Source organism: Oncorhynchus masou, chromosome 28, assembly GCF_036934945.1.
Source record: "Oncorhynchus masou masou isolate Uvic2021 chromosome 28, UVic_Omas_1.1, whole genome shotgun sequence".
Taxonomy (NCBI): domain Eukaryota; kingdom Metazoa; phylum Chordata; class Actinopteri; order Salmoniformes; family Salmonidae; genus Oncorhynchus; species Oncorhynchus masou.
In genome coordinates, this window is record NC_088239.1 from 85,791,447 (window position 1) to 85,818,475 (window position 27,029).

Consider the following 27,029-nt stretch of genomic DNA (forward strand, 5'->3'; position numbering starts at 1 on the left):
TAGCCTAGCCACTCCTCTGACCGATCCAAGCAGTTCCCTAGCCTCGCTACTCCTCTGACCGATTCAAGCAGTTCCCTAGCCTCGCTACTCCTCTGACCGATTCAAGCAGTTCCCTAGCCTCGCTACTCCTCTGACCGATCCAAGCAGTTCCCTTTCTAGCCACTCCTCTGACCGATCCAAGCAGTTCCCTAGCCTAGCCACTCCTCTGACCGATTCAAGCAGTTCCCGAGCCTAGCCACTCCTCTGACCGATCCAAGCAGTTCCCTAGCCTAGCCACTCCTCTGACCGATCCAAGCAGTTCCCTAGCCTAGCCACTCCTCTGACCGATCCAAGCAGTTCCCGAGCCTAGCCACTCCTCTGACCGATCCAAGCAGTTCCCTAGCCTAGCCACTCCTCTGACCGATCCAAGCAGTTCCCGAGCCTAGCCACTCCTCTGACCGATTCAAGCAGTTCCCGAGCCTAGCCACTCCTCTGACCGATCCAAGCAGTTCCCTAGCCTAGCCACTCCTCTGACCGATTCAAGCAGTTCCCGAGCCTAGCCACTCCTCTGACCGATCCAAGCAGTTCCCTAGCCTAGCCACTCCTCTGACCGATTCAAGCAGTTCCCTAGCCTCGCTACTCCTCTGACCGATTCAAGCAGTTCCCTAGCCTAGCCACTCCTCTGACCGATCCAAGCAGTTCCCTAGCCTCGCTACTCCTCTGACCGATTCAAGCAGTTCCCTAGCCTCGCTACTCCTCTGACCGATTCAAGCAGTTCCCTAGCCTCGCTACTCCTCTGACCGATCCAAGCAGTTCCCTTTCTAGCCACTCCTCTGACCGATCCAAGCAGTTCCCTAGCCTAGCCACTCCTCTGACCGATCCAAGCAGTTCCCTAGCCTCGCTACTCCTCTGACCGATCCAAGCAGTTCCCTAGCCTAGCCACTCCTCTGACCGATCCAAGCAGTTCCCTAGCCAAGCCACTCCTCTGACCGATCCAAGCAGTTCCCTAGCCTAGCCACTCCTCTGACTGATCCAAGCAGTTCCCGAGCCTAGCCACTCCTCTGACCGATCCAAGCAGTTCCCGAGCCTAGCCACTCCTCTGACCGATTCAAGCAGTTCCCTAGCCTCGCTACTCCTCTGACCGATTCAAGCAGTTCCCTAGCCTCGCTACTCCTCTGACCGATCCAAGCAGTTCCCTTTCTAGCCACTCCTCTGACCGATCCAAGCAGTTCCCTAGCCTAGCCACTCCTCTGACCGATCCAAGCAGTTCCCTAGCCTAGCCACTCCTCTGACCGATTGCCCTCAAAGCTGCTCCAGGTCCACAACAATGTGTACAGGCAAGCTGATGTATCAATGCAAACACACACACAGACAATGGGAAGCTTGAGAAGAAATTTGTCCTCAAGCTGTAGAAGCTACACAAGCAGTTCTCACCTCTCAAGCTACCAGTAACCCCATCACTATACAGCCATACAGCCATATAGCTACACAACCATACACCACATTACAACAGTCGTTTATGGAGGGATTGACTAGTATGAGAAAGGACTACTGCCCAGGTTAGTTCCCTGAGGAAATTGTTATTTTTCTGGGTTATTTTTAGTCTTTGTTGAGTGGCTAGCTCTGAGCTCGGGGGGCATATTCATTCAGTGCTAGTTCAGTCAGACTCATGTTTAGTGCAGCGCTCAGCGCATCATCTGGGGTCGAGCGCTGGTGCAGAGCCTCTAGGGACCCTGTATGGCACAGCGGGAAGAGGAGGGAGGGACCCTGTATGGCACAGCGGGAAGAGGAGGGAGGGACCCTGTATTGCACAGCGGGAAGAGGAGGGAGGGACCCTGTATTGCACAGCGGGAAGAGGAGGGAGGGACCCTGTATGGCACAGCGGGAAGAGGAGGGAGGGACCCTGTATGGCACAGCGGGAAGAGGAGGGAGGGACCCTGTATGGCACAGCGGGAAGAGGAGGGAGGGACCCTGTATGGCACAGCGGGAAGAGGAGGGAGGGACCCTGTATGGCACAGCGGGAAGAGGAAGGAGGGACCCTGTATGGCACAGCAGGAAGAGGAGGGAGGGACCCTGTATGGCACAGCGGGAAGAGGAAGGAGGGACCCTGTATGGCACAGCGGGAAGAGGAGGGAGGGACCCTGTATGGCACAGCGGGAAGAGGAGGGAGGGACCCTGTATGGCACAGCGGGAAGAGGAGGGAGGGACCCTGTATGGCACAGCGGGAAGAGGAAGGAGGGACCCTGTATGGCACAGCGGGAAGAGGAAGGAGGGACCCTGTATGGCACAGCGGGAAGAGGAGAGGGGGCCCTGTATGGCACAGCGGGAAGAGGAAGGAGGGACCCTGTATGGCACAGCGGGAAGAGGAGGGAGGGACCCTGTATGGCACAGCGGGAAGAGGAGAGAGGGACCCTGTATGGCACAGCGGGAAGAGGAAGGAGGGACCCTGTATGCCACAGCGGGAAGAGGAGGGAGGGACCCTGTATGGCACAGCGGGAAGAGGAGGGGGGACCCTGTATGGCACAGCGGGAAGAGGGGGGTCATCGTCAGATGATCCTGGATCTGAGCAACACAGAAATCCCTAATATTCCAATAGGAGGGCCAGTCATCATAACCCTATAAAGACGAGGCTTGGTGCTGTCCTAGAATCCTCTAGAACATCAACTAAAGAGTCCGGACAGATCTGCTCTACATTCGACCACAAAGAAAACGTCTCTGGAGAATCGTTGGATGACTGTTGAAGCAGCTGATGCTCTGTTGCTCTGAAAGAAAAATAAATTAGCTGTCTGTCCATTCCTCTCTCTGGCTGACTGAGATCTGTCTGTCTGTCCATTCCTCCCTCTGGCTGACTGAGATCTGTCTGTCTGTCCATTCCTCCCTCTGGCTGACTGAGATCTGTCTGTCTGTCCATTCCTCCCTCTGGCTGACTGAGATCTGTCTGTCTGTCCATTCCTCCCTCTGGCTGACTGAGATCTGTCTGTCTGTCCATTCCTCCCTCTGGCTGACTGAGATCTGTCTGTCTGTCCATTCCTCCCTCTGGCTGACTGAGATCTGTCTGTCCATTCCTCCCTCTGGCTGACTGAGATCTGTCTGTCTGTCCATTCCTCCCTCTGGCTGACTGAGATCTGTCTGTCTGTCCATTCCTCCCTCTGGCTGACTGAGATCTGTCTGTCTGTCCATTCCTCCCTCTGGCTGACTGAGATCTGTCTGTCTGTCCATTCCTCCCTCTGGCTGACTGAGATCTGTCTGTCTGTCCATTCCTCCCTCTGGCTGACTGAGATCTGTCTGTCTGTCCATTCCTCCCTCTGGCTGACTGAGATCTGTCTGTCTGTCCATTCCTCCCTACCGCTCCCCCCTGTATATAGGTTCATTATTGTTAGTTTTCTTGTGTTACTTTTTGATTATATTTTATTACTTTAGTTTATTTAGTAAATATTTTCTTAACTCTATCTATTGAACTGCATTGTTGGTTAAGGGCTTGTAAGGATTTCATGGTTGTATTCGGCGCATGTGACAAAAACCGTAATTTGATTTCCTGCCCTCTATAGCTGATGCTTTTGCAGTGGCTTATGGCGATCCTAATAAATACCAAGTAAACAAAACAACATTAATCAAAGGTAGAAACTCAAATTAACAACAGGCCATATAAGTTATGACACCAAAACAGTTCAAATACAGAATTATAAAAATGCTAGGACAACCTGGTCCACTATGTCTCAGGCACCTAGGGACAACCCCAAAGACAGTGCACAACTTTAGACCAGAGCCCTATTCCCTATGTAGTGCACAACTTTAGACCAGAGCCCTATTCCCTATGTAGTGCACTACTTTAGACCAGAGCCCTATTCCCTATATAGTACACCACTTTAGACCAGAGCCCTATTCCCTATATAGTGCACTACTTTAGACCAGAGCCCAATTCCCTATATAGAGCACTACTTTAGACCAGAGCCCTATTCCCTATATAGTACACTACTTTAGACCAGAGCCCTATTCCCTATGTAGTGCACTACTTTAGACCAGAGCCCAATTCCCTATATAGAGCACTACTTTAGACCAGAGCCCTATTCCCTATATAGTACACTACTTTAGACCAGAGCCCTATTCCCTATGTAGTGCACTACTTTAGACCAGAGCCCTATTCCCTATATAGTGCACTACTATAGACCAGAGCCCTATTCCCTATATAGTGCACTACTTTAGACCAGGGTCCTATTCCCTATATAGTGCACTACTATAGACCAGAGCCCTATTCCCTATATAGTGCACTACTATAGACCAGAGCCCTATTCCCTATGTAGTGCACTACTATAGACCAGAGCCCTATTCCCTATATAGTGCACTACTTTAGACCAGAGCCCAATTCCCTATATAGTGCACTACTTTAGACCAGGGTCCTATTCCCTATGTAGTGCACTACTTTAGACCAGAGCCCTATTCCCTATGTAGTGCACTACTTTAGACCAGAGCCCTATTCCCTATATAGTGCACTACTTTAGACCAGAGCCCTATCCCCTATATAGTGCACTACTTTAGACCAGAGCCCTATTCCCTATATAGTGCACTACTTTAGACCAGAGCCCTATTCCCTATATAGTGCACTACTTTAGACCAGAGCCCTATTAGTGCACTACATAGGGAGGAAGAAAAAGTGAGTGTTTCGGTGTGACCAAGGGCCCTACTGACAAGGGATCAAACTTAGTGCACAGTACAGGGAACAGGGTGACATTTGGGATAGTCTCATCACGTACCAGGCAGGAACTTGAGGTTCTGGAGAAGTTGTCTCTCCTGGGTAAAGTCCACCATCAGATGGTTCATGCTGTCTGTGACCTTGGGCTTCATGGTCAGTCTGAAGGCGGAGGCCATGGTTACCCTGAAGGGAGGAACAAGGCACAGTGAGACTAACACCACCACCCTACCAGCTGAAACAGCAGAGGACAGAAGGAAGCCGTTCCATTGCTGTGACTACAGTGTGTTATTGGCAACACCTTCTGGCTGCCGATGAGCAATGGCTGTTTTTGATGATTCTACAAAATATATTCTGGTCAGTGGCACGGGTACCATCTATCCATCGTTCTGGTGTGTCTTTCAGACCACCCTCCAGCTAACATAGACACACACACCACATCACCTACCTGGGATCGTTCTGGTGGGTCTTTCAGACAACCCTCCAGCTAACATAGACACACACACCACATCACCTACCTGGGATCAGTCACAGCAAACACACATACGTATGTAACCACACATGACACGTAACCATGCAAACACACATGACATGTAACCATGTAACCACGTAACCACACATGACACGTAACCATGTAAACACACATGACATGTAACCATGTAAACACGTAACCACACATAACACATAACCATGTAAACACACATGACATGTAACCATGTAACCACGTAACCACACATGACATGTAACCATGTAAACACGTAGCCACACATGACACGTAACCATGTAAACACACACCACATCACGTAGCCACACATGACACGTAACCATGTAAACACGTAACCACACATAACACGTAACCATGTAAACACACATGACATGTAACCATGTAACCACGTAACCACACATGACATGTAACCATGTAAACACGTAGCCACACATGACACGTAACCATGTAAACACGTAGCCACACATGACACGTAACCATGTAAACACGTAACCACACATAACACGTAACCATGTAAACACACATGACATGTAACCATGTAACCACATAACCACACATGACATGTAACCATGTAAACACACATGACATGTAACCATGTAAACACGTAGCCACACATGACATGTAACCATGTAAACACGTAGCCACACATGACATGTAACCATGTAAACATGTAACCACACATGACACGTAACCATGTAAACATGTAGCCACACATGACATGTAACCATGTAAACACGTAGCCACACATGACACGTAACCATGTAAACACGTAGCCACACATGACACGTAACCATGTAAACACGTAGCCACACATGACACGTAACCATGTAAACACGTAGCCACACATGACACGTAACCATGTAAACACGTAGCCACACATGACACGTAACCATGTAAACACGTAGCCACACATGACACGTAACCATGTAAACACGTAGCCACACATGACACGTAACCATGTAAACACGTAACCACACATGACACGTAACCATGTAAACACGTAGCCACACATGACACGTAACCATGTAAACACGTAACCACACATGACACGTAACCATGTAAACACGTAATCACACATGACATGTAACCATGTAAACACGTAACCACACCTGACACGTAACCATGTAAACACGTAGCCACACATGACATGTAACCATGTAAACACGTAATCACACATGACATGTAACCATGTAAACACGTAACCACACATGACATGTAACCATGTAAACACGCAACCACACATGACATGTAACCATGTAAACACGTAACCACACATGACATGTAACCATGTAAACACGTAACCACACATGACACGTAACCATGTAACCATGTAAACACACATGACATGTAACCATGTAAACACGTAACCACACATGACATGTAACCATGTAAACACGTAACCACACATGACATGTAACCATGCAACCACGTAACCAAAGATGACATGTAACCGCACATGACATGTAACCATATAAACACGTAACCACACATGACATGTAACCATGTAAACACGTAACCACACATGACATGTAACCATGTAAACACGTAACCACACATGACATGTAACCATGTAAACACATAACCACACATAACACGTAACCATGTAAACACACATGACATGTAACCATGTAAACACGTAACCACACATGACATGTAACCATGTAAACACGTAACCACACAACACTACCATTCAAAGGTTTGGGGTCACCTAGAAATGTTTTTTATTTTATTTTTTAAACTGACATTTTTTGTCCTTGTTTTTGAAAGAAAACATTTTTTTGTCCATTAAAACAACATAAAATTGATCAGAAATACAGTGTAGACATTGTTAATGTTGTAAATGACTATTGTAGCTGGAAACGACAGATTTTTTATGGAATACCTACATAGGTGTACAGAGGCCCATTATCAGCAACCATCACTACTGTGTTCCAGTCGCCTCTTCACTGTTGACGTTGAGACTGGTGTTTTGCGGATTCTATTTAATGAAGCTGCCAGTTGAGGACTTGTGAGGCGTCTGTTTCTCAAACTAGTCACTCTAATGTACTTGTCCTCTTGCTCAGTTGTGCACCGGGGCCTCCCACTCCTCTTTCTATTCTGGTTAGAGCCAGTTTGCGTTGTTCTGTGAAGGGAGTAGTACACAGTGTTGTACGAGATCTTCAGTTTCTTGGCAATTTCTCGCATGGAATAGCCTTCATTTCTCAGAACAAGAATAGCCTGACGAGTTTGAGAGGAAAGGTCTTTGTTTTTAGCCATTTTGAGCCTGTAATCGAACCCACAATTGCTGATGTGCCAGATTACTCGACTAGTCTAAAGAAGGCCAGTCTTATTTCTTCATTAATCGGAACAACAGTTTTCAGCTGTGGTAACATAATTACAAAAGGGTTTTCTAACAATCAATTATTCTTTTAAAATTCTAAATTTGGATTAGCTAACACAACGTGCCATTGGAACACAGGAGTGATGGTTGCTGATAATGGGCCTCTGTACACCTATGTAGATACTCCATTAAATGTTTTTCTTTTTTAAAATCTGCCATTTCCAGCTACAATAGTCATTTACTACATATACAATGTCTACACTGTATTTCTGATCAATTTGATGTTATTTAAATGGACAAAACATTTGCTATTATTAAAAATAAAAAATAAAAAACAAGGACATTTCTCAGTGACCCCAAACCTTTGAACGGTAGTTTAGGTCAAGTACATGTCACTATCAGTTCACTGACGTCGGACTTGTGATGAAAATAACAAAAATACATCTGCTAAACTATCTATCTCAACTATGCACGAAGCAAGGCTTCTCACTGCAGCCGATAACAGACATGTCCACAGACTAGACAAGGGACGAGTATACCCACCTATCTTTGATCTGCTTGGCAGCCTTGGAAGAAGAAGAGGAGAGGAGCGTATAGGAGAAAGAAGAAGAGTTGGTTAGTACAGACATGCAGGTTGGTGGGCATGCAGCAGCGTTCTGCACAGTGGCTGTAGTGGACACAGACACGCAGGCAGGCAGGGCCCTCACACTCATACCCGATGGGAAGCTGCGGCCTCACACTCATACACACAGGCAGGCAGGGCCTTCACACTCATACCCAATGGGAAGCTGTGCCCTCACACTCATAACCCAATGGGAAGCTGAGTAGAGCATGGTGATCAACATCACACAGAAAAAGCAGCATGACTTTGGATCTAAACATGAGTTGAAGTGGAACTGACCAAGTTTTAACTACTTTGCAGATATGAAATAAACAAGACAATCATAATACCTGTCAAAAATGTAAAAAATTCCTAGTTTATGCTACAAAACCAACTTTATAAAGACTCTTTGAAAATAGGTTTTATTTAACTCTACATTCCATGACGTACACTGAGGTATTGTTGGCAGAATAGATGGATGCAGTTCAATGCTTGATTAATATAATTCACCAATACACTTTTTGCTAGTCCAAAACAAAATCCCAATGAGGTTTTAAATCCCAACTGGCCTGGTACATTGTTTACTACCTCCATTCGGGATGCACTGCTTCAGTTCAATATTTCGGACAAAAAAACAGATGAATGTAACTAAGGCAGGGATTGTCAATATTGTAATGAAACAGGCAGGGAGCAGGTCTACTCCAATTTGGCAAAGCGCAGAAAAACCAGGCGCATTTACAAACTCGCAACATCTGCTGAATATGACCGGTGTCAGTAAAGAGTTACAGCTGTTACAGTCACCAACGCTACAGGTGGTGAAAACAGCTGGCGAACGGTAGGTGTTCTCTCATTTGTGTCTGGAAGTAGCTAGCCAACGTTAGCCAGTTCGCTTGACTGCCGTATGCTCGGTTCAACCCTAATCCTCCGCCAGTGTCTGGTGCTCTCCGCTCGGAGAGCAAAATGCTCTGAATTTATGAGAGATCAAACACACTGGAGATCAAACACACTGGAGGCAATTTACAAACGCACACTTAGTTATCAATGAAATATATTTGCCTATCACAGTGCCATCCGTTTTGTCACCAAAGCCCCATATACTACCCACCACTGTGACCTGTACACTCTCGTTGACTGGCCCTCGCTACATATTCGTCGCCAAACCCACTGGCTCCAGGTCATCTATAAGTCTTTGCTAGGGAAAGCCCCGCCTTATCTCAGCTCACTGGTCACCATAGCAGCACCCACCTGCAGCACACGCTCCAGCAGGTATATCTCACTGGTCACCCCAAAGCCAATTCCTACTTTGGCTGCCTTTCCTTCCAGTTCTCTGCTGCCAATGACTGGAACAAACTGCAAAAATCACTGAAGCTGGAGACTCATATCTCCCTCACTAGCTTTAAGCACCAGCTGTCAGAGCAGCTCACAGATCACTGCACATAGCCCATCTGTAATATAGCACATCCAACTACCTCATCCCCATACTGTATTTATTTATCTTACCTCATTTGCACACACTGTATATAGACTTTTTGTTTTCTTTTTATGTTTTGTTTATTCCATGTTTATTCCATGTGTAACTCTGTGTTGTTGTTTGTGTTGAACTGCTATGCTTTATCTTGGCCAAGTCGCAGTTGCAAATGAGAACTTGTTCTCAACTGGCCTACCTGGTTAAATAAAGGTGAAATGAAAATAAATAAAACATTTGGCATAGATCGATAAGCATGCATTGGCAGGCAAGTTCCCATTCATTGTCAAAACGTGGGTTGTGATAAGCATGCATTGGCAGGCAAGTTCCCATTCATTGTCAAAACGTGGGTTGTGATAAGCATGCAATGGCAGGCAAGCTGCAGAAGGGTGAGCAGACTATGATTCCCCCATCATTTATCAGTGCAATGTTGACAAACAATTAGCTGAAACAGTTTGAGGTTTCATCTAATGTTCCCTCGTTATATTTGAGCTTATCTTGCTCATTAGCTGTTGATCTGGCTAGCATTTGCTGTTTGCTGTTGTAGCATTTGCATTTGCTGTTGATCTGGCAAGCATTTGCTGTTGATCTGGCTAGCATTAGCTGTTGATCTGGCAAGCATTAGCTGTTGATCTGTGCTAGCATTAGCTGTTGATCTGGCTAGCATTAGTTGTTGATCTGGCTAGCATTAGCTGTTGATCTGGCTAGCATTAGTTGTTGATCTGGCTAGCATTAGTTGTTGCTCTGGTTAGCATTAGCTGTTGATCTGGTTAGCATTAGCTGTTGATCTGGCTAGCATTAGCTGTTGATCTGGCTAGCATTAGCTGTTGATCTGGCTAGCATTAGCTGTTGATCTGGCTAGCATTAGTTGTTGCTCTGGTTAGCATTAGTTGTTGCTCTGGTTAGCATTAGCTGTTGTTGATTAGTTGTTGATCTGGCTAGCATTAGCTGTTGATCTGGCTAGCATTAGCTGTTGATCTGGCTACCATTAGCTGTTTATCTTGATGTTGATGTGTATAACTGAGGGAGAGAGAGAGCCTACCTACCTCATGGTTGTTTGATCAATAGGACTGTGAAGTTCCCAAATGTAAGAGGACTACGGTGGTATTTACATATTTACAGAAATACATTCAGGTGTTTTTTGTGGCTTTTGGCGAACGTGTTCTAATGACCTACGTACTGCCTGTAAACACACAGTTCGGTTGAAAGTGAATGACGGCAGGCTGAAGTGGAAAATGGCTTATTTGCATATAGGCATACAGTAGCTCTGATTGGCTATGGCACACCGGTCTGTGTAGACTCCGGTCCTAGACCAGCGATGTTTTTATTCGGTTGTATTTACTGCAGTGTCTATGAATTGTCCAAAAGCACGGCCTCTTTCCCACTCTATATTGCTGTAGAGTTTTCACAAATGACTTACTCAATTCATTCCAAAACATTCTATGAATTTTTTGAAAACGTGAAAATGACCATATCTAAGTGCTCGCTTGTCAGAAAATGTAAACAAAATTAAATATATATATTTTTTTAAGTGTCATATTCTTCATGGGGGAGTATATGAACAGATTTTAATACACTGTCAGTTCCACTTTAAGATTCTGAAAATATTATATAGGAAATTGAGAAGGGGGAAAAAATCATGTTTGTTAGTTTAATTAAGAGAACCGTTCTACATGGGTCACCTTTAGAAGTATATTTTAAGCTTGTTAAAACAAAAACGTTGTCATTCATTTCCATTCATTTAATCATATTGTATTTAGAAACAAATCCAAAACAATCAAATACAATTTCACTTTAGAACGAGGGCTCCAATCTACCAAATTTAGGTGGATGAGGCCAACATTTTCTTGACTCATTTTCCCCAGCACCATTCAACGTTGACCTTTACCTACTTCCTGGTTTCCCTTGTCAGCTGATCACATTCAAATAATCTTCTTGTCTAAAGGCCTAGACAGCCAATGAGATGCTGTCGTTTCACACCACATCCTGTATCCTGTATGATGTCACAGACCAGCAGCCTCTACCTGAGTGAACTGGTCCTCGTCTTTAATATCCAGAGCATTGTTGGCGAACTCCAGGAGCTCCTCGGCACTCTCCAAGGCGTCGCTGCTCTGGGTCAGTTGATTCTATGGAACAAAGGGGAAACAAAGAAGGAATTATTGAGCTGTTATTCTGTTCTGTTGTATGCTAATGTGCTGTTACAGCACATTCAGTTTGCAGGTTTGTTTCTGTTCAAAGGCCCAACGCAGCTGTTTTTATATCAATATCAAATCCTTTCTGGGTAACAATTAAGTACCTTACTGTATGTAATAGATTTCCAAATTAATTAATACAATTAATTTCCAAACTAATTTTTCAGCAAAAAAGTATTTCTCATGCAAGGATTTTGCCAGTCTGGGAATTGCCGAGGGGCGAGGGGAAAACTGAACATTAATTTGATTGGTCACATGCATAAATTTAGCAGATGTAGCCAAATGTTTGTGTTCCTAAGTCCAACAGTAAAGTAGTATCTACAAACAATACACACAGATCTAAAAGTAAAAGAATGGAATTAAGAAATATATAAATATTAGATTGAGCCATGTAGGAGTGACATTGACTAAAATACAGTAGAATAGAATACAGGATATACATATGAGATGAGTAAATACAGTAGAATAGAATACAGTATATACATATGAGATGAGTAAATACAGTAGAATAGAATACAGGATATACATATGAGATGAGTAAATACAGTAGAATAGAATACAGTATATACATATGAGATGAGTAAATACAGTAGAATAGAATACAGGATATACATATGAGATGAGTAAATACAGTAGAATAGAATATAGGATATACATATGAGATGAGTAGAGCAGAATGTAAACATTATTAAAGTGGCCAGTGATTCCATGTCTCTGTATATAGGGCAGCAGCCTCTAAGGTGCAGGGTTACGTAACCGGGTGGAAGCCAGGTAGTGGTGGCTATTTAACAGTCTGATGGCCTTGAGATAGAAGCTGTTTTTCAGTCTCTCGGTCCCAGCTTTGATGCACCTGTACTGACCGCGCCTTCTGGATGATAGCGGGGTGAACAGGCAGTGGCTCGGGTGGTTGTTGTCCTTGATGATCTTTATGGCCTTCCTGTGACATCAGGTGCTGTAGGTTTCCTGGAGGGCAGGTAGTTTGCCCCTGGTGATGCGTTGTGCAGACCGCACCACCCTCTGGAGAGCCTTGCGGTTGCGGGCGGTGCAGTGGCCGTACCAGGCGGTGCAGTTGCTGTATCATGATATAGCTCGACAAGTTGCTCTCAATTGTGCATCTGTAAACATTTGTGAGGGTTTTAGGGGCCAAGTAAAATTTCTTCAGCCTCCTGAGGTTGAAGAGGCGCTGCTACACCTTCTTCACCACGCTGTCTGTGTGGGTGGACCAATTCAGGTCGTCAGTGATGTGTACGCCGAGGAACTTTCCAACTTTTCCACTGCGGTCCCGTCGATGTGGATAGGGGCGTGCTCCCTCTGCTGTTTCCTGATGTCCACAATCAGCTCCTTTTGTTTTGTTGACGTTGAGGGAGAGGTTATTTTCCTGGCACCACTCTCCCAGGTCCTTCACCTAGCTGTTATTGGCAGAGAGGTTTGCTATTGGTGTATTAACCAATTGACCACATGGTGATGTCACCAAGGGAAGCTAAAACTCCCACCCATATAAACCTGCTGATTAGAAGGTCCTGAAACTCCCACCCATATAAACCTGCTGATTAGAAGGTCCTGAAACTCCCACAAATATAAACCTGCTGATTAGAAGGTCCTGAAACTCCCACAAATATAAACCTGCTGATTAGAAGGTCCTGAAACTCCCACCCATATAAACCTGCTGATTAGAAGGTCCTGAAACTCCCACCCATATAAACCTGCTGATTAGAAGGTCCTGAAACTCCCACCCATATAAACCTGCTGATTAGATGGTCCTGTGTAGATTGTTATTACTTGATTGTTGCTGGTTGAAAATACAATGTTCACATTGTTTTACAGTGTTAGTTTCATCAGCTGTTGTACAATATGATACTATAAAACGCAAGGGGTAAAAACTACAATTTTGACGACACTGGGCCTTTAAGACGTAACACATCTTGGTTCTCTATCGAGCTGCTGACTGCAGTGCTGTTCAATGTCCTTTTCAAAAAGGTCAACGCTAAAAAGACAATATCCTTCCCTCTGGAAGTGCTGTGTGTTTGGCAGTCAGCCTGAAGTCTCTGCTGAGTCAGACTGAGGATGTGTCTCTGTTCCCTACAGAGTGCGCTACTTTTAACCAGATCCCTATGGATGGGCCCTGGTCAACAGTACTGCACTACAGGGAATGGGGTGCACAATAGTATATAGGGAATAGGGTACACTACAGTAAGTAGGGAATAGGGTACACTACAGTATATAGGGAATAGGGTACACTACATTATATAGGGAATAGGGTACACTACAGTATATAGGACAGTATATAGGGAATAGGGTACTCTACAGTATATAGGGAATAGGGTACACTACAGTATATAGGACAGTAAATAGGGAATAGGGTACACTACAGTATATAGGACAGTATATAGGGAACAGGGTACACTACAGTATATAGGGAATGGGGTGCACTACAGTATATAGGGAATAGGGTACACTATAGTATATAGGGAATAGGGTACACTACATTATATAGGGAATAGGGTACACTACAGTATATAGGACAGTATATAGGGAATAGGGTACACTACAGTATATAGGAAATAGGGTACACTACAGTATATAGGACAGTATATAGGGAATAGGGTACACTACAGTATATAGGGAATAGGGTACACTACAGTATATAGGGAATAGGGTACACTACAGTATATAGGACAGTATATAGGGAATAGGGTACACTACAATATATAGGGAATAGGGTACACTACAGTATATAGGACAGTATATAGGGAATAGGGTACACTACAGTATATAGGGAATAGGGTACACTACAGTATATAGGGAATAGGGTACACTACAGTATATAGGGAATAGGGTACACTACAGTATATAGGACAGTATATAGGGAATAGGGTACACTACAGTATATAGGAAATAGGGTACACTACAGTATATAGGACAGTATATAGGGAATAGGGTACACTACAGTATATAGGGAATAGGGTACACTACAGTATATAGGGAATAGGGTACACTACAGTATATAGGGAATAGGGTACACTACAGTATATAGGGAATAGGGTAGACTACAGTATATAGGGAATGGGGTACACTACAGTATATAGGGAATAGGGTACACTACAGTATATAGGGAATAGGGTACACTACAGTATATAGGACAGTATATAGGGAATAGGGTACACTACAGTATATAGAGAATAGGGTACACTACAGTATATAGGGAATGGGGTGCACTATAGTATATAGGGAATGGGGTACACTACAGTATATAGGGAATGGGGTACACTACAGTATATAGGGAATAGGTTACACTACAGTATATAGGGAATAGGTTACACTACAGTATATAGGACAGTATATAGGGAATAGGGTACACTACAGTATATAGGACAGTATATAGGGAATGGGGTACACTACAGTATATAGGGACTAGGGTACACTACAGTATATAGGACCGTATATAGGGAATAGGGTACACTACAGTATATAGGACAGTATATAGGGAATAGGGTACACTACAGTATATAGGGAATAGGTTACACTACATAATATAGGGAATAGGGTGCACTACAGTATATAGGGAATAGGGTACACTATAATATACAGGGTATAGGGTACACTACAGTATATAGGAAATAGGGTACACTACAGTATATAGGACAGTATATAGGGAATAGGGTACACTACAGTATATAGGGAATAGGGTACACTACATAATATAGGGAATAGGGTACACTACATTATATAGGGAATAGGGTACACTACAGTATATAGGACAGTATATAGGGAACAGGGTACAATACAGTATATAGGGAATAGGGTACACTACAGTATATAGGACAGTATATAGGGAATAGGGTACACTACAGTATATAGGGTATAGGGTACACTACAGTATATAGGGAATAGGGTGCACTACAGTATATAGGGAATAGGGTGCACTACAGTATATAGGGAATGGGGTACACTACAGTATATAGGGAATAGGGTACACTACAGTATATAGGACAGTATATAGGGAATAGGGTACACTACAGTATATAGGGAATAGGGTTCACTACAGTATATAGGGAATAGGGTACACTACAGTATATAGGGAATAGGGTGCACTACAGTATATAGGGAATAGGGTACACTACAGTATATAGGGAATGGGGTACACTACAGTATATAGGGTGCAATATATAGGGAATAGGGTGCACTACAGTATATAGGGAATAGTATATAGGTGTATATAGGGAATAGAGAATAGGGTACACTACAGTATATAGGGATATAGGGATAGGGTACACTACAGTATATAGGGAATAGGGTACACTACAGTATATAGGGAATAGGGTACACTATATAGGACAGTATATAGGGAATAGGGTACACTACAGTATATAGGACAGTATATAGGGAATAGGGTACACTACAGTATATAACACTACAGAATATAGGGAATAGGGTTCACCAAGAGGGTTCACTACAGTATATAGGGAATAGGGACACTATAGTAGGGGGAATGGGGTAAATTAGTACATATAGGACAGTATATAGGGAATAGGTAAACTACAGAGTATAGGGAATAGGGTTCAGACAGTATATAGGGAATAGATTGCCCCAAGGATATAGGACAGTGATAGGGGAACTAGCATACACTACCCCAGGATATAGGGACAGAGAGGGAATAGGTACACTACAGTATATAGAAATAGGACACCACAGTATATAGGACACGTATAAGGGAATAGGGTACCCTACAGGATATAGGGAATAGGGTACACTAAAGAGTATATAGGAGATAGGACACACAGTATATAGGACAGTATATAGGGAATAGGGTAAGGACAGTATATAGGGAATAGGGTAACTACAGTATAAGGAGAGAGGACCAGGGAATAGGGAAATAAGGGAATAGGGTACACCAATATAGGGAATAGGGTACACTACAGTATATAGGAAAGGGTAAAGAGTACCCCAGTAGTATAGAGGGACAGAGAGGGGAAACGTATATAGGAAATAGGGTACACTACAGTATATAGGAGAGGAATAGGGGGGACTACAGTATATAGGGAATAGGAGAAGAACTACAGTATATAGGGAAACGTAGGGTACCCCAGTATATAGGACAGTATAGGGGGAATAGGGTTACCCCAAGGAGAATAGGACACTACAGAGAGGTTGGAAACATAAAGATTAGGACAAGTATATAGGGACCATAGGGGGGAAACGTAATAGGAATAGGGTACCCCAAGGAGAGAGGGACCAGAGAGGGGAAACGGTACAGTATATAGAGAGGACCATATAGGGAATAGGGTACCCCACAGTATATAGGGAATAGGGTACACTAAAGTATATACCCCAAGGAGGAATAGGGTACCAGAGTAGGGGTAATAGGAATAGGGTACCCCAAGGAGATAGGACCAGAGAGGGTAAACCAACACACCCCAGGAATAGGGACCAGTATATAGGGAATGGGGTGCACTATACAAGGGTATAGGACCAGGAGGGGGTAATAGGGTATGCCCTAAGGATATAGGACCAGATATAGGGTAGCACAACAGTATATAGGGATAGGGTACAAACAGTAAGGATACCCCAAGGGAATGGGGACCAGATATAGGGAAACGTAACTATATTACCCCAAGGAGAAGGACCAGAGGGACAGTATATAAGGAGAGGACCCCACTACAGAATACCCAAGGAATAGGGTTCACTACAGTATAAGAATAGGCTACCCTAAGTATATAGGGAAGGGGTGCAATAGCATATAGGACCCCCCAGGGGGACACTACAGTATATAGGGAATAGGGTACAAGACAGTATATAGGGTAAAGGGTACACCCCAGTATAGAGGACAGATATAGGGAATAGGGTACACTACAGTATAAGGACAGTACCCCAAGGAGAGGACCAGATATAGGGTATAGGGTACACTACAATACCCCCACTAATAGGGTAAAGATAGGGAATGGGGGCACTAACGTATAGGACAGTACCCCAAGGAATAGGACCAGAGTGGATAGGAAGAGTACCCCAAGGAAGAGGACCAGAGAATAGTAACTACAGTACCCCAAGGAGAGAGGACCAGAGATAGGGAATGGGGTGCCCCATATAGGACAGACCATAGGGAAACGTAAAGAGTACCCCAAGGAGATAGGACCAGAGAGGGTAACGTAAAGGGTACCCCAGGATAGAGGACCAGATAGGGAAAACGTAAAGAGTACCCCAGGATATAGGACCAGTATATAGGAATAGGGTAACTAGAGTACCCCCATAGGGAGAGGACCAGAGGGGGAAACGGAATAGGGTTACCCCAGGGTATATAGGGAAGGGTGCCTAAGTGTATAGGACAGTATATAGGGAATAGGGTACACTACAGTACCCCAAGGAGAATGAGGACAACAGTATAGGGGGAATAAAGTACCCCAGTATATAGGACAGTAGATAGGGGGAAACGTAAAGGGTACCCTACAATATAGGAGGGACCAGAGGGTAAACGTAGAGTACCCCAAGGAGGACAGTATAGAGGGAAACGTATATAGGGAGTACCCCACAGGAGAGAGGACCAGAGGAGGGAGAAACAGTAAAAGAGTATACCCCAATAGGAGAGGACCAGATATAGGAAACAGATATACCCCAGGGAGAGGACAGATAGGGGGAATAGGGTACACTACAGTAAAGGACAGAGGACCAGAGAGGGGAACGTAAGAGGCCCCAAGGAGGGGGACCAGAGAGGGTATAGGGTACACCAATACCCCAAGGAGAGAGGACCAGAGAGGGTAACGTAGATTACCCCAAGGAGAGAGGACACAGAGAGGGAAACGGAACAATTACCCCAAGGAGAGGGGACCAGAGAGGGGGAAAGTAAGATTACCCCAAGGAGATAGGACCAGAGAGGGTAAACGTAACGATTACCCCAAGGAGAGAGGACCAGAGGGAAACATAAAGATTACCCCAGGAGGGGAGGACCAGAGAGGGGAAATGGAACAATTACCCCAAGGAATAAGGACCAGAGAGGGGGAAGCGGGATTATCCCCAAGGAGATGGGACCAGAGAGGGGGAAACGGGTTACCCCAGCATATAGGAGAGAGGACCAGACAGGGAAAGGTAAAGATTACCCCAAGGATAGGACCAGATAGGGGAATAGGAACAATTACCCCCATATAGGAGGACCAGAGAGGGAAACAAAGACAGTACCCCATAGGAGAGAGGACAGATAGGGGGTACAACGTAAAGAGTACCCCAAGGAGAGAGGACCAGAGAGGGGAATAAAGATTACCCCAAGGAGATAGGACCAGAGGGGGAAACGTAAAGATTACCCCAAGGAGAGAGGACCAGAGAGGGACAGAAACGGAAAGGGTACCCCAAGGAGAGAGGACCAGAGAGGGAAACGTAAAGAGTACCCCAAGGAGATAGGACAGAGAGGGGAAAGGTAACTACAGTACCCCAAGGAGAGAGGGTGCAGAGAGGGGTAAACAGTATATACCCCAAGGAAGAGGACTAGAGTAAATAGGGAATAGGGTGCCCCAAGGAGAGAGGACCAGATAGGGGAAACGTAAAGATTAAAGGAGAGGGACCAGAGATAGGGAAACAGTAATAGATTACCCCAAGGAGAGGGACCAGAGAGGGAAATGTAAGATTACCCCATAGGAGATAGGACCAGAGAGGGGGAAACGTAAAGAGTACCCTAAGGAGAGAGGACCAGATAGGGGGAAACTAAAGAGTACCCCAAGGAGAAGGACCAGAGAGGGAATAAAGAGTACCCCAAGGAGAGAGGACCAGAGAGGGAAACGTAAAGAGTACCCCAAGGATAGAGGGACCAGAGAGGGGGAACGTACAGTATATAGGAGAGAGGACCAGAGAGGGGGAAAGGGTAAACTATAGTATAGGGAGAGAGGACCAGGGAATAGGGTAAACGTAAGGGAATAGGGTACCCTAAGGAGAGAGGACAGAGAGGGGGAAACGTACAAGGTACCCCATAGGGAGAGGACACTAGAGTAGATAGGGAAACGTAAAGAGTACCCCAAGGAGAGAGGACCAGAGAGGGGAAACGTAAAGAGTACCCCAAGGAGATAGGACCAGAGAGGGAGAAACGTAAAGAGTACCCCAAGGAGAGGACCAGAGAGGGGGAAACGTAACGACTACCCCAAGGAGAATAGGACCAGAGAGGGGAAACGTAAGATTACCCCAAGGAGATAGGACCAGAGAGGGGGAACGTAAAGAGTACCCCAAGGAGAGGACCAGAGAGGGGGTAAACGTAACGAATACCCCAAGGAGAGAGGACCAGAGGGGGAAACGTAAAGATTACCCCAAGGAGAGAGGACCAGAGAGGGGAAACGGAACAATTACCCCAAGGAGAGGGGACCAGAGAGGGGAAACGTAAAGATTACCCCATAGGAGAGAGGACACTAGAGGGGAAACGTACACGATTACCCCAAGGAGAGAGGACCAGAGAGGGGGAAACATAAAGATTACCCCAAGGAGAGGACCAGAGAGGGGGAAACGGAACAATTACCCCAAGGAGAGAGGACCAGAGAGGGGGAAACATATAGGATTACCCCAAGGAGAGAGGACCAGAGAGGGGGAAACGTAAGGTACCCCAAGGAGAGGACTACAGAGAGGGAAACGGTAAGATTACCCCAAGGAGAGAGGACCAGAGAGGGGGAAACGGAACAATTACCCCAGGAGAGAGGACCAGAGAGGGGGAAACGTAAAGAGTACCCCAAGGAGAGGACCAGAGAGGGGAAACGGTAAACAGTACCCCAAGGAGAGAGGACCAGAGAGGGGGAACGTAAAGATTACCCCAAGGAGAGAGGACTAGGAGAGGGAGGGGAAACGTAAAGATTACCCCAAGGAGAATGAGGACCAGAGAGGGGAAACGTAAAGATTACCCCAAGGAGAGAGGACCAGAGAGGGGGAAACGTAAAGAGTACACTAAGGAGAGAGGACCAGAGAGGGTAAAACGTAAAGAGTACCCCAAGGAGAGAGGACCAGAGTATATAGGGTAAACGTAACGATTACCCTACAGGAGAGAGGACCAGAGAGGGGGAAAGGGTACACTACCCCAGGAGAGGACCAGAGAGGGGGAAACGTAAAGATTACCCCAAGGAGAGAGGACCAGAGAGGGGAAACGTAAAGATTACCCCAAGGAGAGAGGACTGAGTAGGGGGAAACATAAAGATTACCCTAAGGAGAGAGGACCAGAGAGGGGGAAACGTAAAGAGTATACCCCAAGGAGATAGGGACCAGAGAGGGGAAACGTAACGGTTACCCCAAGGAGAGAGGACCAGAGAGGGGGAAACGTAAAGATTACCCCAAGGAGAGAGGACAGAGATAGGGAAACGTAAAGAGTACCCCAAGGGAGAGAGGACCAGAGAGGGGAATAGGGTACCCCAAGGAGAGAGGACCAGAGAGGGGGAATAGGTAAAGATTATATAAGGAGAGAGGACCAGAGAGGGGGAATAGGTAAAGAGTACCCCAAGGAGAGGGGACCAGAGGGTAAACATAACGAATACCCCAAGGAGAGAGGACCAGAGAGGGGAAACGTAAAGATTACCCCCAAGGGAGAGGACCAGAGAGGGGGAAACGTAACGATTACCCCAAGGAGATAGGACCAGAGGGGGGAAACGTAAAGATTACCCCAGGAGATAGGACAGAGAGGGGAAACGGAACAATTACCCCAAGGAGAGAGGACCAGAGAGGGGGAAACGTAAAGAGTACCCCAAGGAGAGAGGACCAGAGAGGGGGAAACGTAAAGAGTACCCCAAGGAGAGGGACCAGAGAGGGGGAAACGGTGCAAACAGTACCCCAAGGAGAGGGACCAGAGAGGGGGGTAACGTAAAGAGTACCCCAAGGAGACTAGGACCAGAGAGGGGTGAAACGTAAAGAGTACCCCAAGGAGAGAGGACCAGAGGGGGGAAATGTAAAGAGTACCCCAAGGAGAGAGGGACCAGAGAGGGGGAAACGGGATTACCCCAAGGAGAGAGGACAGAGAGGGGGAAACGTAAAGATTACCCCAAGGAGAGAGGACCAGAGAGGATATAGGGTAAAGAGTACCCCACAGGAGATAGGACAGAGAGGGGAATAGGGTACACTAAGAATACCCCAAGGAGAGAGGACCAGAGAGGGGGAAACGCAAAGATTACCCCAAGGAGAGGGACCAGAGAGGGGGAACGGAACAATTACCCCAAGGAGAGGGGACCAGAGAGGGGGAAACGTAAAGATTACCCCAAGGAGAGAGGACTACAGAGAGGGGTAAACGTAACGATTACCCCAAGGAGAGAGGACCAGAGAGGGGAAACGTAAAGATTACCCCAAGGAGAGAGGACAGAGAGGGGGAAACGGAACAATTACCCTAAGGAGAGAGGACCAGAGAGGGGGAAACGTAACGATTACCCCAAGGAGAGAAGACCAGAGAGGGGGAAACGTAAAGATTACCCCAAGGAGAGAGGACAGAGAGGGGGAACGTAAAGATTACCCCAAGGAGATAGGACCAGAGAGGGGGAATACGTAAAGATTACCCCAAGGAGAGAGGACCAGAGAGGGGGAACGTAAAGATTACCCCAAGGAGAAGGGACCAGAGAGGGGGAAATTAAAGATTACCCCAAGGAGAGAGGAATAGACCAGAGAGGGGGAAACGTAAAGATTACCCTAAGGAGATAGGGAGAGAGGGGGAAACGTAAAGATTACCCCAAGGAGAATAGGACACTACAGTATATAGGGAATAAAGATTACCCCAAGGAGAGGACCAGAGAGGGAAACGTAACTAGATTACCCCAGGAGAGAGGACCAGAGAGGGGGAAACGTAAAGATTACCCCAAGGAGAGAGGACCAGATAGGGGAAACGTAAAGATTACCCCAAGGAGAGAGGACCAGAGGGGGGAACGTAAAGATTACCCCAAGGAGAGAGGACCAGAGAGGGGGAAACGTAAAGTATTACCCCAAGGAGAGAGGACCAGAGAGGGGAAACGTAAAGAGTACCCCAGGAGAAAGACCAGAGAGGGGTAAACTATATACGATTACCCCAAGGAGAGAGGACAGAGAGGGGGAAACGGTAACGATTACCCCAAGGGAGAGGAACAGAGAGGGGGAAACGTAAACAGTACCCCAAGGAGAGAGGACACTAGAGATAGGGAAACGTAAACTATTACCCCATAGGAGAGAGGACCAGAGAGGGGGAAATGTAAAGATTACCCCAAGGAGAGAGGACCAGAGAGGGGGAAACGTAAAGATTACCCCAAGGAGAGAGGACCAGAGAGGGGAAACTAAAGATTACCCCAAGGAGAGGACAGAGAGGGAAAGGGTAAAGATTACCCCATAGGAGACACCAGAGAGGGGGAAACGTAGATTACCCCAAGGAGAGAGGACCAGAGATAAGGGTAAAGATTACCCCAAGGAGAGAGGACCAATAGGGGGAAACGTAAAGAATTACCCCAAGGAGAGAGGACCAGAGAGGGGGAAACGTAAAGATTACCCCAAGGAGAGAGGACCAGAGAGGGAAACGTAAAGATTACCCCAAGGAGAGAGGACCAGAGAGGGGGAACAGTAAAGAAAATAGTACCCCAGGAGAGAAGACCAGAGAGGGGTAAACTTAACGATTACCCCAAGGAGAGAGGACCAGAGAGGGGAAACGTAAAGATTACCCCAAGGAGAGAGGACCAGAGAGGGGGAAACGTAAAGAGTACCCCAAGGAGAGAGGACCAGAGAGGGAAACGTAAAGATTACCCCAAGGAGAGAGGACCAGAGAGGGGGAAACGTAACGATTACCCCAAGGAGAGAGGACCAGAGAGGGGGAAACGTAAAGATTACCCCAAGGAGAGGACCAGAGAGGGGGAAACGTAAAGATTACCCCAAGGAGAGAGGACCAGAGAGGGGGAAATGTAAAGATTACCCCAAGGAGAGAGGACCAGAGAGGGGGAAACGTAAAGAGTACCCCAAGGAGAGAGGACCAGAGAGGGGGAACGTAAAGATTACCCCAAGGAGAGAGGACCAGAGAGGGGGAATCGTAAAGATTACCCCAAGGAGAGAGGACCAGAGAGGGGAAACATAAAGATTACCCCAAGGAGAGAGGACCAGAGAGGGGAAACATAAAGATTACCCCAAGGAGAGGGACCAGAGAGGGGGAAACGTAAAGATTACCCCAAGGAGAGAGGACCAGAGAGGTTGGAAACATAAAGATTACCCCAAGGAGAGAGGACCAGAGAGGGGGAAACGTAAAGATTACCCCAAGGAGAGAGGACCAGAGAGGGGTAAACGTAATTACCCCAAGGAGAGAGGACCAGAGAGGGGGAAACGGAACAATTACCCCAAGGAGAGGGACCAGCGAGGGGAGGGGGGGTAACAGAACACCTTCTTGCTTGGTAAAGGCCCAATAAGCTCACAGTGACACAATAACATTTTGGTTCGTCAGCTGACAGACAAACTCATAATAATGGTGAATGCTGGCAAAACAATGTCTACCTCTTCATTAACAACATGGTGGTCATGCTGTGGTTTAGTCTTTCAAAAAGGTCGGTGCCACTGACACGCATTTAACAACTTAGAATAAATTAAACAAAAACAGGTGTATGTTATTCATTTAACTGATGAAAATACATGTTTTCCTGAGTCACATGATGAGACATGAGTATGCGAGTTGATACTGGGTGTGAAGTGAGTTGGATGTAACGGGAAACAGAATACCAGGCAGCGCTCACCCTCCAAAGAGGGACAATGGGGAATCTCATATCTGGGGGTAATTTCAGACACTTTTTGTTCCTGCTCAATCGACTTAGAGAGTTGGCCAGAGAACTGCCATAGCAGCACGATGACATCACACACACCCCAGGCTGTCTGAGAGAGGGGTGTATGGAGACACTACAACATCACACACACCGCAGGCTGTCTGAGAGAGGGGTAGAGGGGTGTATGGAGACACTACAACATCACACACACCCAGGCTGTCTGAGAGAGGGGTAGAGGGGTGTATGGAGACACTACAACATCACACACACCCAGGCTGTCTGAGGGGTAGAGGGGTGTATGGAGACACTACAACATCACACACACCCCAGGCTGTCTGAGAGGGGGTGATGGGTGACTACAACATCACACACACCCAGGCTGTCTGAGAGAGGGGTGTATGGGAGACACTACAACATCACACACACCCAGGCTGTCTGAGAGAGGGGTGTATGGAGACACTACAATATCACACACACCCCAGGATGTCTGAGAGAGGGGTGTATGGAGACACTACAATATCACACACACCCCAGGATGTCTGAGAGAGGGGTGTATGGAGACACTACAACATCACACACACCCAGGCTGTCTGAGAGAGGGGTAGAGGAGTGAGAGGAGTAGAGGGGTGAGAGGGTTAGAGGGTGTCATGGAGGCCTCAACAACATGATGGAAGATCACTTTGCCTCCTTCAACTAGGCTGCTGTGGTCAGAGGTCGTAAATTCCTGAGAAGACCTCATGGACACACAGTTATAGAGAGAAATGTGTTATGGACTTTAAATGTGTGTTTTGCCATTCTTAGTAAATTCTAAATATCCTCAGTTGTATCTGTGAGCAAGAATAAATAAACCCAAACAAGCTCAACACCCATAACTCACACACATATACACACACCAGATACACCAGATACACACACAAACACACACACACACACCAGGGCTGACACCAGATACACACACACATGTCACAGGAGCCTCCCAGGTATTGCATTCACTATTGTACACAAGAGACAAGTCCTCTCAGTCTGTAGTATGTCACAGAGACATGAGACAAGTCCTCTCAGTCAGTAGTATGTCACTGGGACATGAGACATGTCCTCTCAGTCTGTAGTATGTCACAGAGACATGTCCTCTCAGTCTGTAGTATGTCACAGAGACAAATCCTCTCAGTCTGTAGTATGTCACAGAGACACGAGACAAATCCTCTCAGTCTGTAGTATGTCACAGAGACATGAGACAAGTCCTCTCAGTCTGTAGTATGTCACAGAGACATGAGACATGTCCTCTCAGTCTGTAGTATGTCACAGAGACATGTCCTCTCAGTCTGTAGTATGTCACAGAGACATGTCCTCTCAGTCTGTAGTATGTCACAGAGACATGAGACAAGTCCTCTCAGTCTGTAGTATGTCACAGAGACACGAGACAAGTCCTCTCAGTCTGTAGTATGTCACAGAGACACGAGACAAATCCTCTCAGTCTGTAGTATGTCACAGAGACAAGTCCTCTCAGTCAGTAGTATGTCACTGGGACATGACACAAGTCCTCTCAGTCTGTAGTATGTCACAGAGACACGAGACAAGTCCTCTCAGTCTGTAGTATGTCACAGAGACAAGTCCTCTCAGTCTGTAGTATGTCACAGAGACACGAGACAAATCCTCTCAGTCTGTAGTATGTCACAGAGACACGAGACAAATCCTCTCAGTCTGTAGTATGTCACAGAGACACGAGACAAATCCTCTCAGTCTGTAGTATGTCACAGAGACATGTCCTCTCAGTCTGTAGTATGTCACAGAGACACGAGACAAGTCCTCTCAGTCAGTAGTATGTCACTGGGACATGAGACAAGTCCTCTCAGTCTGTAGTATGTCACAGAGACATGATAAAGTAGTAGGCTGTCTGTTGATCCCTGTAGCTCTTAGGATTTACAGACCTATTCCTGTGTGTTGGGGTTTGGGTTAAGGTTGGGTTTAGGGTCAGGTACCTGTAGCTCGTGAGCCTTCTTGGCCCCTTCCTGTTTGATGGTGTTGGGTTAAGGGTTAGAGGTCAGGGGTCAGGTACCTGTAGCTCATGAGCCTTCTTGGCCCCTTCCTGTTTGATGGTGTTGGATTAGGGGTTAGGGGTTAGGGGTCAGGTACCTGTATTTCCTGTGTCTTCTTGGCCCCTTCCTGTTTAATGGTGTTGGGTTAGGGGTCAGGGGTTAGGGGTCAGGTAACTGTATTTCCTGTGTCTTCTTGGCCCCTTCCTGTTTGATGGTGTTGGGTTAGGGGTTAGGGGTCAGGTACCTGTATTTCCTGTGTCTTCTTGGCCTCTTCCTGTTTGATCGTGTTGGGTTAGGGGTCAGGGGTTAGGGGTCAGGTACCTGTATTTCCTGTGTCTTCTTGGCCCCTTCCTGTTTGATGGTGTTGGGTTAGGGGTCAGGGGTTAGGGGTCAGGTACCTGTATTTCCTGTGTCTTCTTGGCCCCTTCCTGTTTGATGGTGTTGGGTTAGGGGTCAGGGGTTAGGGGTCAGGTACCTGTATTTCCTGTGTCTTCTTGGCCCCTTCCTGTTTGATGGTGTTGATCATGCTCTCCTTCATCTCAACCAGGATGG

The 27,029-nt window shown here is 46.2% G+C and overlaps 1 protein-coding gene across 4 annotated transcripts in view; it reads right to left on the reverse strand.

Moving 5' to 3' along the window:
* LOC135518441 (FSD1-like protein) overlaps positions 1-27,029 on the reverse strand; it is a 68,723-nt gene that overhangs the window by 20,833 nt on the left and 20,861 nt on the right. For all 4 annotated transcript variants that reach the window (XM_064943614.1, XM_064943616.1, XM_064943613.1 and 1 more), the window contains exons 3-6: positions 26,953-27,029; positions 11,582-11,683; positions 8,035-8,057; positions 4,731-4,852 (exon numbers count right to left, since the gene is read on the reverse strand). The exon at positions 26,953-27,029 is cut by the window's right edge. In XM_064943614.1, the coding sequence (XP_064799686.1) occupies positions 4,731-4,852; positions 8,035-8,057; positions 11,582-11,683; positions 26,953-27,029 (324 nt within the window). The remainder of the gene's footprint in view (positions 1-4,730; positions 4,853-8,034; positions 8,058-11,581; positions 11,684-26,952) is intronic.